The following is a 14,379-nucleotide window of genomic DNA, read 5'->3' as shown; positions in this document are numbered from 1 at the left end:
ACGGGTCCATTTCATCTGGCCTGTTTCTTCTGCGGGCCGACTTCAGGTCATTTGACTGCTGAATTACTCCTGATATGATGAAAAAACAACTATTGTGGGAGGAAAGTGCTATATTGTTGCTATGTTTTTCATCTGTGGACAAATGTAGGTATTATACTATTTTGGAGTGAGACTGGGTCTTTAATTTCCCCTGCTGGCGTCGGCGTACACAGTTCTGTTGTAGTCAGCAGTGCGTTGTCTATATAAGCACCAAGTGGTTTCCTCTATCTACCACCCAGTTTGAAGCTCATTACTTTGTCATTTGAAGATAATTACTTTGAACACCATTGTACAAGTTAGATGAAAAGTTGTTAGCCCTGTCATAATACCTGTCTGTGGCCTCTGCAGGGTCTTATGGAACCCTTGGCACTGAGACAGCCAAATATCAGGAGAATGTGATGGTACTACGATGACAACTCCCACTGGAATGTATTATCAAGATCCAAACATAGGATGTGTAGATCTCTTTTCTTCCATTTCGTCATCTGAATCTGGTGCAGATTGAACTGAGATGCTCTCAGCAACATGCACATTCTGGTATTTATGCCTCCTGCACCTTAGTCTCTATTAAACTAGTCCTTTATAGTTAAAGATGATTTCTGCACTACACCATAGAAAAATTTCCCCCCTAAATTCAAGTCAGAAAATAATTCATAACAGGTTGAGATCTGGTGATTAATATAGCTACCTCTCAATGTCTCTGTCAAATCCTGTACCAGCTTCACCTCACTTCAATGTCCACGTCCATGTTTGCATCAGGTAGTGCAATGAGCATGCTTAAACAAAAGTAGAAATCATAACCCAACTTGATGGTTCCTTTTTGCAGAGATCCAGTTCTGAGTTTCAAAGATTGGACCATTGTAAAAGAGGTCCAGGCAAAGTGTTTGCAGCTGCTTTTAAAATGCAAACAAGTACTAAATGAGATACTGATATTAGAAATAGTAAAAGCTTTCCTGGTATAATCTGTTTTTGTGTTCAAGCATGTTTTGATTAGATGAAATTGTAAAACAATACAAGGCCAGTGCATCAAGTCCAAGGTCAATAAACCTTTATTCAGCCACACTCAGCATATCTGTGGATCAGTTTCCGGTAAAACAAGAGAAACACCCTCCTGTCACACTGTCTTTGAACTTTGTCATGTGAGGAAAACTAATAATTAATCGAACTGTTAATCCAATGATTACTACAGGTTTTCTTCTTCTTACATTTCAGGACACGAGAGCAGTGAAAAAATATGTCAAATCAAACCAAAACAGGACTTTATCAGTCCTGAAACACTTCTAGAGAGTGATACAGAAGAGTGGAGCCAGCACCAAACAATATACATGTGTTTTTCAAATAAAACAAGAATTCTCATTCTCATTTGTAAAAAAAAACAAAAAGAAAAGGGGGGGGGGGGGGGGTTCTGTTTGGGAAGAATCAAAACATAATTTAATGTCACGGCAGTGAGCACCGTGTTAAAAATCCAAGAGGCAGGACGATCAATTAGAAGTAAAATGGTGTTTTATTAGAAATTTTCTAAAAATGGATAAAAGTTTTTAGTTTTTTTTTACAATAGAGTCTCTGTTCAGCCGACTGATTCCCCCCGTTGGCCCGAGAGGAGGCGGGCCGACGCAGGCGCGTTTTCAGGGAGAGGGATCCACCCGTCGGCCCACCTGGAGACACGAACGCGGGGTGAACGACACAACACTGCGCTCCATCGCTCTGGTGGTGCCGGGTGCTACTACAGCCGTTGTTACTTACGCGGCCGGCAGAGCTCCTCACTCTCCCGATACCGCTGGTGGCGTCGTAGCACCCTGGACTTCCTTGGCTGGGTGGTCGACTCCCCGCTTCCCGCTGCGGTCATCCAGGCCCGGTGTCCCCGTCCATCGACCCTCGTCGCTCCTCCGTGGCTTTTCCTCCCGGCCTGCCGTTGTCCTCTGGTTCGCCACTCTCTTGTTGCTCCACCCTCGCGTTGCTCCCGCCTCAATGGCCGTGCCGGGCCTTCGCTCCCCCACCTCGGTGCCTCTGCCCCCTTTGACCGCCACCCTCTCAGGCCCAGTTTACACATACCCGGGTATTTGAAAAAACTGTGATATTTCTCTGCGTTTGGGTCGCGCGTTTAACTTAAACGCAGCTACGACTCACCACAAAGAAATCATCCTCAAACTACAGCACCGCGCAGCCTTCGACATTCATGAGCCAAACTTCACAGTTTGGCTCCGACTGCAGTCATTTAGCTCCCAGTGCTCCTCATCTCACTGAAAGAGTGAACAAATCAGAAGCAGAAGCTACTTTTATTGAGAAAACGAAAGAAAAAAAATAGGAATTATTCTGTAAATCTAGTTAACCATGCCGAACAGTCACAGTATGCAGAGGTCACCCGCGATCAAAAAGTGCACATTTTCAGCCCCATGAAGGTAAAACTCACAGGTTTGGGCTGCATGCTTCAATAAATAGTGATTATGATGACAATTTATTAACTCTGTACAGCAGGACAAATGCTTTCTTCATATGGGAGTAAATCAACCAGTAATAAAGTGCAACAGTCGATCAAAAAGCCCTTTGGTACTGAAGCTTTATTTTGAAGGATACTTTGATAGATGAGGTCAAAACGCATTTACAAAGAATCTTAAAATTCAGTTTGCTTCATGCTGTCGCCCTCAGACTCCCTTCTGAATCAGAGAAACAAAGAGAGAGACAAAGCAACGCCGCATGAGGGACGACTTGGTCAGGAGTAAACAAGCAAACGTGTGCAGATGCAGTAAATGTTACCTGTTTCTTGCTTTGCTCCTCCTAAACAAAGTCCAGGAAGTGGTCGCGATGAAGACCAGAACCAGAAAGCCCGTCACTGCTGACAAACCAACCACCGCTTGGGAAAGGATACTCATCTCTGGAGGTGCAAACATTTATAGATGAGAGAAACTCAAGCAGAAGTCCCAAACAAGAATCAGGCAATGTCACAAACACAGCCATATTTACAAAACCAAATCACGTGAAGCAGGGATTTCAAACCTGTGGACAGCAGGTTAACAGGCCCGTAAGGTTAAATCCATCCCATAAGATGTTATTGGAACGTAGCGAGGAAAATAGCAGAATGTGAAATAATCTGAATGTGACATGAGGTCCAGTAGATATGGCGACTATACACAGCTCAAAGTTAGCATTATGTATAGATACTGAACTCTGTGTAGAAATAATTTAAGTGAATAACTTGAAAGCGTTTTCTGTTTAGTCAACCAAAGTTTGCCTAATCCTGCTTTATTCAAGTGCCTCAGTGCTGACTTTGGCTTTGACTGGAACTGTCCTGGATTTATTTCTGGAAAGTTTTAGGAGTCCCAAACCTCAGATGTGTTCCTGGGACTGTGATCCTGTGAGCCACTAAGAGGAGTAGAGTCCTCTGATATGATCCATGAGCAGGACTTTCTAGTTAGAACGACCTCTTCGGAGTGCAACATCCATAAAGCTGCATTCAAGTTGTAAATAAATAAAGTTGCCGGCCTGCATGCAATGCACGGCACCTGTTCAATGATTCAACATGACACCGTGTTATTTGTGCCACAGTCAACAAACGCAGTCGCAGACTCATAATATCATGTAGTGGTCTGCTCTCAGTGGTTTAGAACAAGCGTGTTCAGCTCTTCTTTGATGAAATAGATCTTTAACTCTTTCACACATATCAATAGGACAGAATGACCATGTACAGACATGACCACTCAACCCAATGTAGAAATGTCCTGATGCCAAATAAGCATGTGTACAACATACCGTTGATGTACTAGGATTTGTCACAGATATCTAATTAGTGGACCAATACATATTATATAATGAGCTCCAGTCTAAGAAACATGTTTCCACCAGTGAGTCATGGATAAAAAAAAAAAAAGAAAGAAAGAAATGAAAAGGAGGCATGCATTCTGCAGTCATAATCCAGATAGTCAGGACATGGTGATGTTTAAACAATATCAGTAAACTTTAAGGTAGATATTACATTCTTTGGTAAAAATACATGAAAACTAGTTTCTGTCTTTGTGTATGGACATGCTGAGCTGGAAAAAGCAAAGGAGAACAAATCAAACATGTTGAGATTCAGAATATGACATCAAAACCTTCCTTACTGTCTCTTTCCCCTGCACTGGACTTTGGCACCAGCATGTGTTTGGTGTGGTCAAGGTTTCCATCGTTGATCTCTGGCCTTATTTCCAGTAAATGACACATCAGGGCGTACACGTGAACGGTCTCGAAGGGCCCGACCTCCAGCTTTTTTCGGAAATCGGGACCGACTGCCCTGAAGAAGGGTTTCATATCCAAAACTTCATTGTCAAAGCCATGCTCTCCTTTGTGGAACTGCAGAGGTAAAAACTACACAAGGAGAGAAATTAAAACAAATGATACGATGTGGATATTTCAGATTGTTTTCCATTTGTTTCTGAGACTTTTTTCAACTGAGATGAACTTTATGTTTTATCATTTCCCTATCCATCCTTCTTCCTTCCACCATTCAGAACTATTCACAGAGTTCCCACATAAAAGGGATAGATTCTGACAGCACATCATCAAGGCAGGTTTTATTACAGTCACACATTAATCACGAATGTATTCCCTTACCCCATTGATTACATATCCAGGATCTGCAAAAAGTATGATGGGCAGGAGTCGAGGATGTTTACTGTAGTGTAATCGAGCAGGCATCTCCTCTTTCTTATACACATGTAGATGAGGGTGGCCTCCTTTCAGAGCCTGGTAGACCGTTTCTAGCTTTCCTTCTTTAGGCAGCAACATTCCAGTTGGACCATAATCCACCAGGTGAAACTGGATGTCCTTGAAGCTGAAGCCGGGGATCTTCGACAGCATGATTTCATCAACAAGACCCCCCCGCAGTACTGTGGTCATCCCATGGTCAGCTGTCATAATGACGTTGAGCCGGTCAGTCAGACCGTGGTCATGGATCTTCTCCCTGATGTAGCCCACAGCACGATCCACCTGCTGAACCATGTTCCGGCGTTCTGGAGAATCTGGTCCATATTTGTGTCCAACCAAGTCTGGTTCTCCAAAGTACAAGGAGACAAAGTCCAGGTCCTGCTGGTGGAGCCACTCTCCAATCACTTTGTCAATGTTCAGTCTCCATTCGGTCTCATTGGAATAATCATAAAAAGGAGGTTCCACTTCTTTCACCTCGACAGTTTCTCCTTGGTACATGGCTGCTGTGCCAGGGAAGTGGAGAGATCCAGCTTTAAGACCCTGGGGGATTATGTAAAAGGAAAATTAAGATATCAATTTGGTAATTGTAATCTAACATGGAGCGTGACACTGTGACACATAACAAAACATATAGATAGACTGACGGAACCTGTCTCTGTGCTGTTATCCAGATGGGTAAGCTGCCATTGTCCCAATAGGAATCAACAAACTGAGTTTGGTAGTACTGCTTCTTCTCCTGAGTGGTGGTGTTGAACCACATGTTGTGAATCACTCCGTGATTCTCAATGTGGCGCCCTAAACAGAGAGAGAGAGAGAGAGAGAGAGAGAGAGAGAGAGAGAAAGGTGAAATACAGTTAAAAATGCAAAGGAAAGTCAGATAGATTGTACAATGGGGAATGACTAGAAGGCTAATTTTGTGAACCTTTGAAGAATTTGTAAATAAAGACAGAAAGGACACTTTCCAGAGACATTTGGGGAATTTACTTCTCTGCACTGTCCACATCTTTTTGATCGTTTTGAACTAGTAATCAGTAGTCATATCCCTTTTTCAAGGTAACTGTCCCGTCCCGTCCTGCCCCGTTCCATCCCGGCACAAACAGCACGGCGGGACCGCGGCTCAAGTAACATCATTGATAATGCTTCCAGTTTCCATCACTCTTTGATGTCTAGTTCAAAGGCTCTAGGCCAGGGGTGTCTAAACTACTACTAAAAGCACAACAACATAATCATCAGAGTCCGTAGCTAAAAGCACATCATTAAAAACTCACTAAAAGCGCTGATACTTTCAAAACGATTGTTTCCAGACCAGAAGGGCAACAGAGACCTTTGTTCCTTCAACTCTGATAGACGATGTAGAGACATTTTATAAACATTGGTGTCTTTGGTTTTTACTCCCTGAAACTCTTAAAATCAGGTTGAAAGTGTCCAGAGCAGCACGAGGAACAGACCCACCACGTGCCCAAAAAGAGACCACTCTACCAGGTTTAATTGAACCGGAACTAAATCGGGTCCAGAATGATTTTGTTGTTTCTTTTTCAGATTCATTCGAAGACAAACCGTTGATGTACCTGTGATCAGGGTGAAGTGTGAGGGGCTGGTGACAGTGAGGAAAGCCGGAGTGACGTATTGTGCCTTCACCCCCTCCAGAGCCATCTCATCCAGGTGAGGAGTGTCCACGTCCCTGTCGTAGTCCCAGCGGAAGCCGTCAAAAGAGACCAGCAGCAGTTTGTTCCTGGTGGACTCGGGTCTGAAGGAGTCTGCCGGAGGAGCAGCAGCACACGGGGGGTTGCTGAGGAGGCAGAGCCCGGTGAGGCAGAGCAGCAGCATCATGCCAGCTCCACATCCACACGTCTGTCAACAACAAGGTGGATGTGACTGAGTGAGTTGATCTGCTTCTTTGACCTTTTTTTGTGTGAGCTCTTCTGTCTCGCTATTGCAACACACTGTGTTGAGCGCTGAAAACTGTACTACTGGGATTCTCTTACCCGAGTGCTGCTTATCTTCTGATCTGAGCAGGATCTGATAAAAGAAGTGAGCGATAACGGCAGACCTTATCAATGATGGAACACATCAAAGAAGCACAATCAACTCGTAAAAAAGTAAAGGTGTACTCCACTATTCTGTATTGTTGTTTTGGGTTCATCCCTTCAGAGATTTATCAACACGTGAAACACTGAGTCTGAACTGAGCTCAGAGAGCAGAACAACTTTATATCCCCTCTCCAGTTATAACCCCATCTCTGTTCTGGATATTTACCGGAAGTTGGTTGTTTATTGCGTTATACATCATTTGCACAGTTCAAAAATGTACAAGGTGAGTTCATTTTTAGTAGTTTTGATTTTGAGAAAAGTGAATTTGTGTGACCTCCATAACCACTTTATTGAAATATCCTGTTGCTCTTTTTTGTCGTATTGATAGTGGCTGTTGTGAACATTTATATGCATGGCTAAAGGCAAGATGCTGTTTGTCAAACTACAAAGTAGAGATTTCTAATCCTTCAGATTTTCTCTGATAACCCCGCATCTTAAAATCAAATACATCTGAAACATGAACCACTGACAGTCTCACAGTGGATATAAAAACGCAGGCAGGTATACTCGATGGAACAGTTGGCAGCACAACTACAGCTGAAGACTCACATCTTTGAAAGAAGACGGGGACCAGATTTATGATAGGCTACATATGCCTCTTTTAATTTTGTATTTTTTTCTTGGAGTTATGTCTATTCTTTTTTTTTTCTTCTCTTTCCCAGATTTTTATTTCAATAATATTCAGTATATCTTGTATTGTGAGCGAGGGCCCAATCTCAGGACTATTGTTATTGTTTGTTGACTGTTTTCAATAAAAAGTTCAAAAAAATAAATATATAAATAAAATCAAATCAAATAGATCATGTTGAGCCACTCAGGTAAGTTAAACTGATAAAAAAAACTATAATACAACAAACAATCCTCCATACCTCAATAAATAAAACAGATACTGAGGTTTAAAAAAAAGTTTGCTTTAATTAATTCAATACAACTAACATTGAATTTAAAGTGCAACAAAGAAAACAAACCAACAATAAAAATCAAAGTTCCACACTTATCAACATCACAGCTATTATATTTCATCACGTTATTAATAACATATTTTATTTACAGTCAGTCAGAGTGCATCACCTTTAAAATATCTGCTTCCTGGCTGTTTTTACATGCCCAAGATGTATGTAGCCTGCCGCGGTGGCTCCCGTCTTTCCTTCTCTCTTTTTGCTTTAGTCCCCCTGGGATTAATAAAGTACTTCTGATTCTGATTCTGATGTCCTCATATGACAGCCACTTGCCATCTCTGCTGATTATAAAAAGACCAGAGAGGTGATCCTGTCCCTGGATGACCTCTGGTAGGTCTTGATGAGCTTCAGCTTTGAGAAGCTCCACTCTGCTGAGAACACAGCCACGGGCAGAGTGCAGGCAATGCCACAGATTGGGTTACAGTTGCTCCAAATATTTTTTGTGGATGAAAGTTGGAAGCTCTAGAACAGTCATGACATCAGATGGTGAAGTTGGCAAGTTCTTTACCAAAAACCGGCAGCTGACCATGTAAATTTGCAGATGAAGATAGTCCCGCTGCTTCCGAGTTGGAAGGAGGTCCCGAGGAATGGGATGGTCCATTCATGGTTCCAGGAGCTTCCTGGTCAGGAAGTTGTAAAGATCCCTTTCGATCAATTCCCGGAACGGCAAAAATATTTCAGAATTGCTCCAGCAAAGACAAAGCACATATTTGTATTTCATTACTACAGTGATGACATACAGAACATTAAAATTTATCTTTTATCTTAAACATTGTAATGTCCAGTGTCCCTTTAAAGCATGTACCCAATTACAAAATTGTCACTTTTAAGGGATTTGTGCATTAATTTAAACATTATACAAGTTAGAATAATAAAACTAAGATAAATGATCCACTGCCACAAGAGTATAAAATAATCATCAATAGGCCAAATTTTTTAAAATGACTTGAAAACAAACCTTTAATATATGCTTTAATGATTGTTATATGACTACTAAGTAAATCGAGATTCACCCCTCCAAAGCAATGCACAGTTGGATTAAAACTACTGTAATACAATGCGGGCCGCCATTGGCCCGGAGGCCGCACTTTGAGAACCTATGATCTAAATCAAGTATTTTTAGGAACAATTGTACATTGTACTGTACCAAATCATCTTTAATGACAACAACATGTTTTATGTTTTTAAAAAACAATACAGTTGAAGATGTGTCTTAAATTCAGTGCGTTTAGATTATTTTGATCATGTACCTTCCTCCATAGAAGTGAATGTACTGCAGAGAAAGAGATCCTCATCCAAGATGGCGGATTAACACGCTCCAGCAGTATGACGTCTACGAGCGTAACAACATCCTCATACAAACAACCCTGTAGAACCTCCCACTTTCAGATTGGCCAATCACACAGTGGCTCCGGCAGAAGCTGTCCAATCACAGCTCTTCCGAGCTCCGCACAGAGAGCTTCCTAACATGGCTGCTGGTGCACACAGGACTCACACTGAGGCTTGTTTTTGAGAGGACAGCGTCTTTCTGAGAGGACGTCACCCTCGGCGGGGACTAAACCTCAGGTGAGTCTCTTCGGGACGTTAATGGAGACACAGGACGGCGTGTTGGGGTGACTGTGGCACCAGTTATTCAGGCCCAGGCCGACGCTGTGTTAGCATCTGTCGTTGACATGAAGGGACGACTGTTAAATCTGTCTCATTCAGGAACATGTACAATAATCATGTCCTGTTAAATCTGTCTCCTTCAGAAACATGTACAATAATCATGTCCTGTTAAATCTGTCTCATTCAGAAACATGTACAATAATCATGTCCTGTTAAATCTGTCTCATTCAGGAACATGTACAATAATCATCTCACAGTCATAAACAAGTTCCCCTAAAGCTCCCCTCTTCCTCATCCACAGTGGCTTTCAACAGTGGAGGTCGACAGAAAGGGAATTCTTGTTATATTTCAATATTGGAGTTATGAGAAAAAGTGAAGAGATTTGAAAGCTGTTTAGTCTGTTTAAGACTTACAATGGGAGTCTGCTGTCTTATAAATTTGATGTGTTTTATGTTTCATCTGGACATGATAACTACTCCTGTGGACTATAAATAAAAAAACAACAACACTGGAAAGCGTTGGACCAAGATTAGTGGAGTGTATTTGGATCTAGTAGCTGGATTGGATCCAAGGTGAGCTGTTTCCGTAAGTGCCAAAACACTCACCTGCTTTAACAGGTACTATTCCTCAGAAAAAAAAAAGGAAATAAGCTTTTTTTCTTTTTGTTGGTTTTTCAACTCAACCAACAACAAGCAAAACAAAAATAAACAAACAATAAAAAAAATACAACCAATAAGATACGCAGCCAGTAAAAGAAAAAACACAACACACGACAACAAGACAAGACTAAGGGAACAAAGACGTATATACAAAATTATATTGGTGCATTATGCATGTTTTAATATAGTACAATATCAACTTGCACCTATGGCATACACTAGTTAACACTTCTGGTTGTGAGAAAGGGTGTGACTCATCAGTTTCAGGCTGAGTGGAGCAGGTACAGGCTAGTTAATGCAGCACTTCCTGTCCATCCCCCAGGTGGCGCTGTCACTGTGCATGTATATTGATCTGTGGAAATCTGTGGCCTGTTGTATAGACTGGTCAAGTTTTAGGTCTGTAAGACTTACCCCTGTGAATAAATAACTCCTTACAATTGCACAGTTATTGCAAAATGGCGGACTTCCTGTTTGGTTTGGAGTATGGTTGTCAGTGACATTGTTTGTCTCCCCCGACATGCAGCATATGCCTCCCAAATTTCATGGATGTAAGTGAAACGTGCTCCCCGGAGTAGACTGTTTAAATGTGTGAAAACTGCAGGGGGCACTATGAAGACATTTTGCCAGACACGTGCACAACGCTCACAAAACTGTAGAATTTCCTGCCGGTGTGCGTGCAAATTTTCATTCTCGGTTGAGCATGTTTAGGCCATAGAAACTCAACGGAAGAAGAAAGTATAAAAATAATAATTCTTTGCATTCCGATAGGGTTCTCGCACTGCTTGGTGCTCAGGCCCCAATAAACGTATTTAAAGAGAATCACCTATTTAGTAATTTCACTGTATGTCATGAAGAAATTTTAAATTTCACTCTTTGCAAGAAAGTAATTGGGGAAAAGTGTAGTATTTATTGTTTGTTAGATAACAGTCTACTTTGTTTATAAGAAAAGATCACAACAGGAAAATATGTTGTTTTCTACTTTTCTTGAATAATTGAAATGAAACAATAATCATCTATGTTTTTACTTGAGTCTAGTTTTCCTAAAAATCTGGATTCGTACTGTGGGTTGAGTGTATCCTTACATCCCAATATTTTAAGCCCAAATAATACAGAAAACTAAAATGTCCCAATACATATTTTTCTTTCAGGTAGATATGGTTGAACGTGAGGATCTGTGTCATGATGACTGTCCTCCATGGTGCTCTGCAGCCGGAGACGAGTGCGCCACTCTGTGCGATTGTGTCTGCCTCTTTTCCCCTGCGTTAGGAGCTTTGCCAATGGAGACTGCTGACTGTGGAGTTCAGCTTCTGTGTCCACAGTGAGCAGATCTGGTGTCAGTGGATTCCTGCGCCTCGGCCCACAGCCAAACGGAATCCACAGTGAGGGGAACTTTAAAAGATGTCGCTTTAATGTGATTCACAACGACTTTCTTTTTGTGGTTCTTCCTCAGACCTGCATGTTTTGTTGATCTGAGGGACAGTGTGGGCGGAGGACTGAGGCTGCACCCACCAATTCTCCCTGTGGCCCCCCGCTTGCAGCTCGCTCGGGCCGACGGGGGTCCGGCCGGGTCAGGCTGTCGGCGGAGCATGTTGAGTGTTTGTGGCTGCCATGGAGACGCAGGATAAGAAGCGGGTGAGTTTGATTTGCTCGTCTTCTGCCGACGCTGCAGAATTACCCTGAGGAGCGGTGGGGGTGGGGGGGGGGGTTGTTTACTGAAAGCATGATGCCCCTGAGATGTACCTCCACGCCGTGGGAACGCTTGGTTCACCATCACAGGTTCTTCTGAAGACGTGTGTGGTTAGTACACCTCAGGGAGACGGTACTCCAGGCACCAGGTAAATATTGGTCTTTGAACAAGGTGCAGATCTGGAGGGCAGAGTCACGACTCTGGAGGGCAGAGTCACGACTCTGGAGGGCAGAGTCACGACTCTGGAGGGCAGAGTCACGACTCTGGAGGGCAGAGTCACAACTCTGGAGGGCAGAGTCACAACTCTGGAGAGCAGAGTCACAACTCTTTAGAGCAGAGTCAGTCTTCTTTAAAGAGTCGTAACAACGAGGTATTCGGCCGTCTGCGATACAGTTTGTAAATTTATATAGTCTAAAGACCTTTGTCATTTAAAAAAGTACTTTGTTATATTTATGAAATTTAAAAACTACAGTTCAGAGTTGCTGACTTTTATTATCTTTAGATCCATCTTCTATCTATCTAGATTTGATCCATCTTAGCACAGTTTTAGCGATTTTACCATAAAAAGCTGATTTAGCTTCTTTTATTTTATTTTTAAGCAGTTTAGCCATTTCAGTTGTTTCAAACTACTTTAGCCATTTAAACCATTGAGCGCTTCAACCACGATCTTTAGTTAAAACAACATTTCCAAATAATTAGCAGACTGTGAGAAAAACATCCCCAAAAAATATGAAAATACTGTTTTTGCAGAAGTTTGCAGTTTGTAAACGTACTACCATTGGCTGTTTAGTCCTGTAATTCCTTGTCACTCCACAAGACGGCGTGTTGAGTCAGTGAAAACAGTTTTGGAAGGAGGACTGCAGGCAGATTAGTTAACCACCTCGACTCTTTTAATCAAGGGGAGCGGCATCAATATGTGAGAAATGTGAGGAGTTTGTAAGCGTACTGCCTGTAAACTGGAGTAACTTAGCAAAGGCAAAGTGAAGCCCTGCTTCTTTGTCACTACTGAGTGATTTCAGCTTCACAGAGGAGGGATGAAAGATCAAACCTCTGCAGTTAAACATAGATGACAGGAGGAACCACCCGGAGGAGCTTTTACCTGCTGTCCCAGGCAGCAGTCCCACCTCTGCTCTGGATTTTCTAATCATTAACCTCCCAGTCAGAAACGTGGAGCCTCCCTCCGTCTCAAGAGCACATGAATGTGCTCCCTACTCAGGGTTAGAGTACACGCTCAGCCCTTTTTCTTTGCTTGGCATGGTAAGTTCACGTTTTTATGGTTTGATGCCTCTTGATGAATTAGCCGGTAGTAAGAGATGCGATCTGGGTTCATCTTATTTTAATCTGCTTTTGGTGAATGAATGAATCAATATAGACGGCATATCTTTGAACCATAATTTGTCTTTTCTTGTTTATTCTAATTTTGTTGTGAGTGCTGCAGCTGCAAGTTAACCTTAAGGTGATGACGAGTGTTATATTTACTCTGGAATTCATCTGCAACTTTTTTGTTCCTGTTTTGCACACGTACTCGTTCTTGTCCAGTTTTTAAACTGAAACCTTAGTCTGTATTGAGTTTTATTTTGAAAAACGCCACTCTTCCGGCAGTGCTTCTTTCCCACTCGTAGCTCTATAACAGTTTTTCAATGCGTTGTTGAGCCCACGTTTAGGCTTTTTCATGCACCGTCCCACCAGGCTCTCGAATAATGATGTTGTTTTTCCTCGATTTTCATATTGGATCATAAGAGCTGCACTTACAATCTGCTGTGTCTGTGTGAACTGGACTCGTTCACGCCCACACATGTCTATTTTGGGAAGAGGAGGAAGTCTTTCCTCTTGTGGTGCCATGTGCCAGAGCAAAGCTGCCTTGTTGGAGGGTCAAAGGGAGGGCCTACCTTGATTGGGAATGGTTAAACCCCTAATGACACTATATACACTTCAGCCACGTGAGGCCTGGCATTGTCCTGCATCAGAAGGAACCCAGGAACCACTGCACCAGCATCTGGTCTCACAAAGGGTCTGAGGATCTCATCCCGGTACCTCATGACAGTCAGGGTACCTCTGGCACATGGAGGGCTGTGGGCCATCCAAAGAAATGCCCCCCCACACCGTTACTGACCCACCGCCAAACCGCTCATGCTGGAGGATGTTGCTGCAGCAGAACGTTCTCCACGTTCTCCAGACTATGTCACGTCCGTCACATGTGCCATCTAGAATCTGTAGTAATTCCTGTGAACTCAGTTTGACTGTTTTAAACTTCTGACTGAAGTGAACTCGTCAATACCAAAAGTAAAAAAAGAATAAATTAATGTAGATGGAATAAACCTGACTAGAGAAAGATTTGAAGTTCTTGCAGAGAATCATTTGATAAATGTTTCATGTAACATTACCTATGAATTACGTTTGAGCGTCTTAGCATTTTTAGCATTTTCTTCAGCTAAACTGCACAAACTCCTGAGCCATAATCATTGGCACCCCTCACCAGGTCCAGTCATCAGTCCTTAACCACCATCTCCTTTTCTGGACGAGATATCCCCCTTTCATCTGCAGTCACTGACCTCGGTGGGAGACCGGACCCTCACCCCAGCATATCAAGCGTCTGTGTAAACCCTGTTTCTTCAGTCTTAAGCGCGCTGCCAGACTCCGTCCCTCCATCGCTGTGC

At 42.6% G+C, this 14,379-nt stretch overlaps 2 protein-coding genes across 3 annotated transcripts in view; one reads left to right on the top strand and one right to left on the bottom strand.

Moving 5' to 3' along the window:
- Positions 1 to 1,606: 1,606 nt before the first annotated feature.
- Positions 1,607 to 6,453, bottom strand: LOC308119887 (ectonucleotide pyrophosphatase/phosphodiesterase family member 7-like; the record flags this gene model as incomplete). Its single annotated transcript, XM_080480159.1, has 6 exons — positions 6,288 to 6,453; positions 5,369 to 5,514; positions 4,627 to 5,259; positions 4,137 to 4,380; positions 1,804 to 2,053; positions 1,607 to 1,694 (listed from the first exon to the last, which is right to left on the bottom strand). Exons 1-6 carry the CDS (start codon positions 6,370 to 6,372, stop codon positions 1,607 to 1,609), a joined length of 1,446 nt encoding a protein of 481 aa, XP_080336285.1. The 5' UTR covers positions 6,373 to 6,453.
- A 2,759-nt stretch (positions 6,454 to 9,212) lies between these two features.
- Positions 9,213 to 14,379, top strand: part of tmem94 (transmembrane protein 94) — a 34,313-nt gene continuing 29,146 nt past the window's right edge. Inside the window, exons 1-2 of one of the 2 annotated variants that reach the window (XM_080466741.1) lie at positions 9,213 to 9,334; positions 11,486 to 11,667. In XM_080466741.1, coding sequence (XP_080322867.1) covers positions 11,644 to 11,667 — 24 coding nt within the window. In that variant the 5' untranslated portion in view covers positions 9,213 to 9,334; positions 11,486 to 11,643. The remainder of the gene's footprint in view (positions 9,335 to 11,485; positions 11,668 to 14,379) is intronic. The other variant, XM_080466742.1, reaches the window with a different exon arrangement.

This window comes from Lipophrys pholis (genome assembly GCF_963383615.2).
Source record: "Lipophrys pholis genome assembly, chromosome: 1".
Lineage (NCBI taxonomy): Eukaryota > Metazoa > Chordata > Actinopteri > Blenniiformes > Blenniidae > Lipophrys > Lipophrys pholis.
Note: the sequence above shows the minus strand (reverse complement) of the source record. Positions and strands in the feature narration are given on the sequence as shown.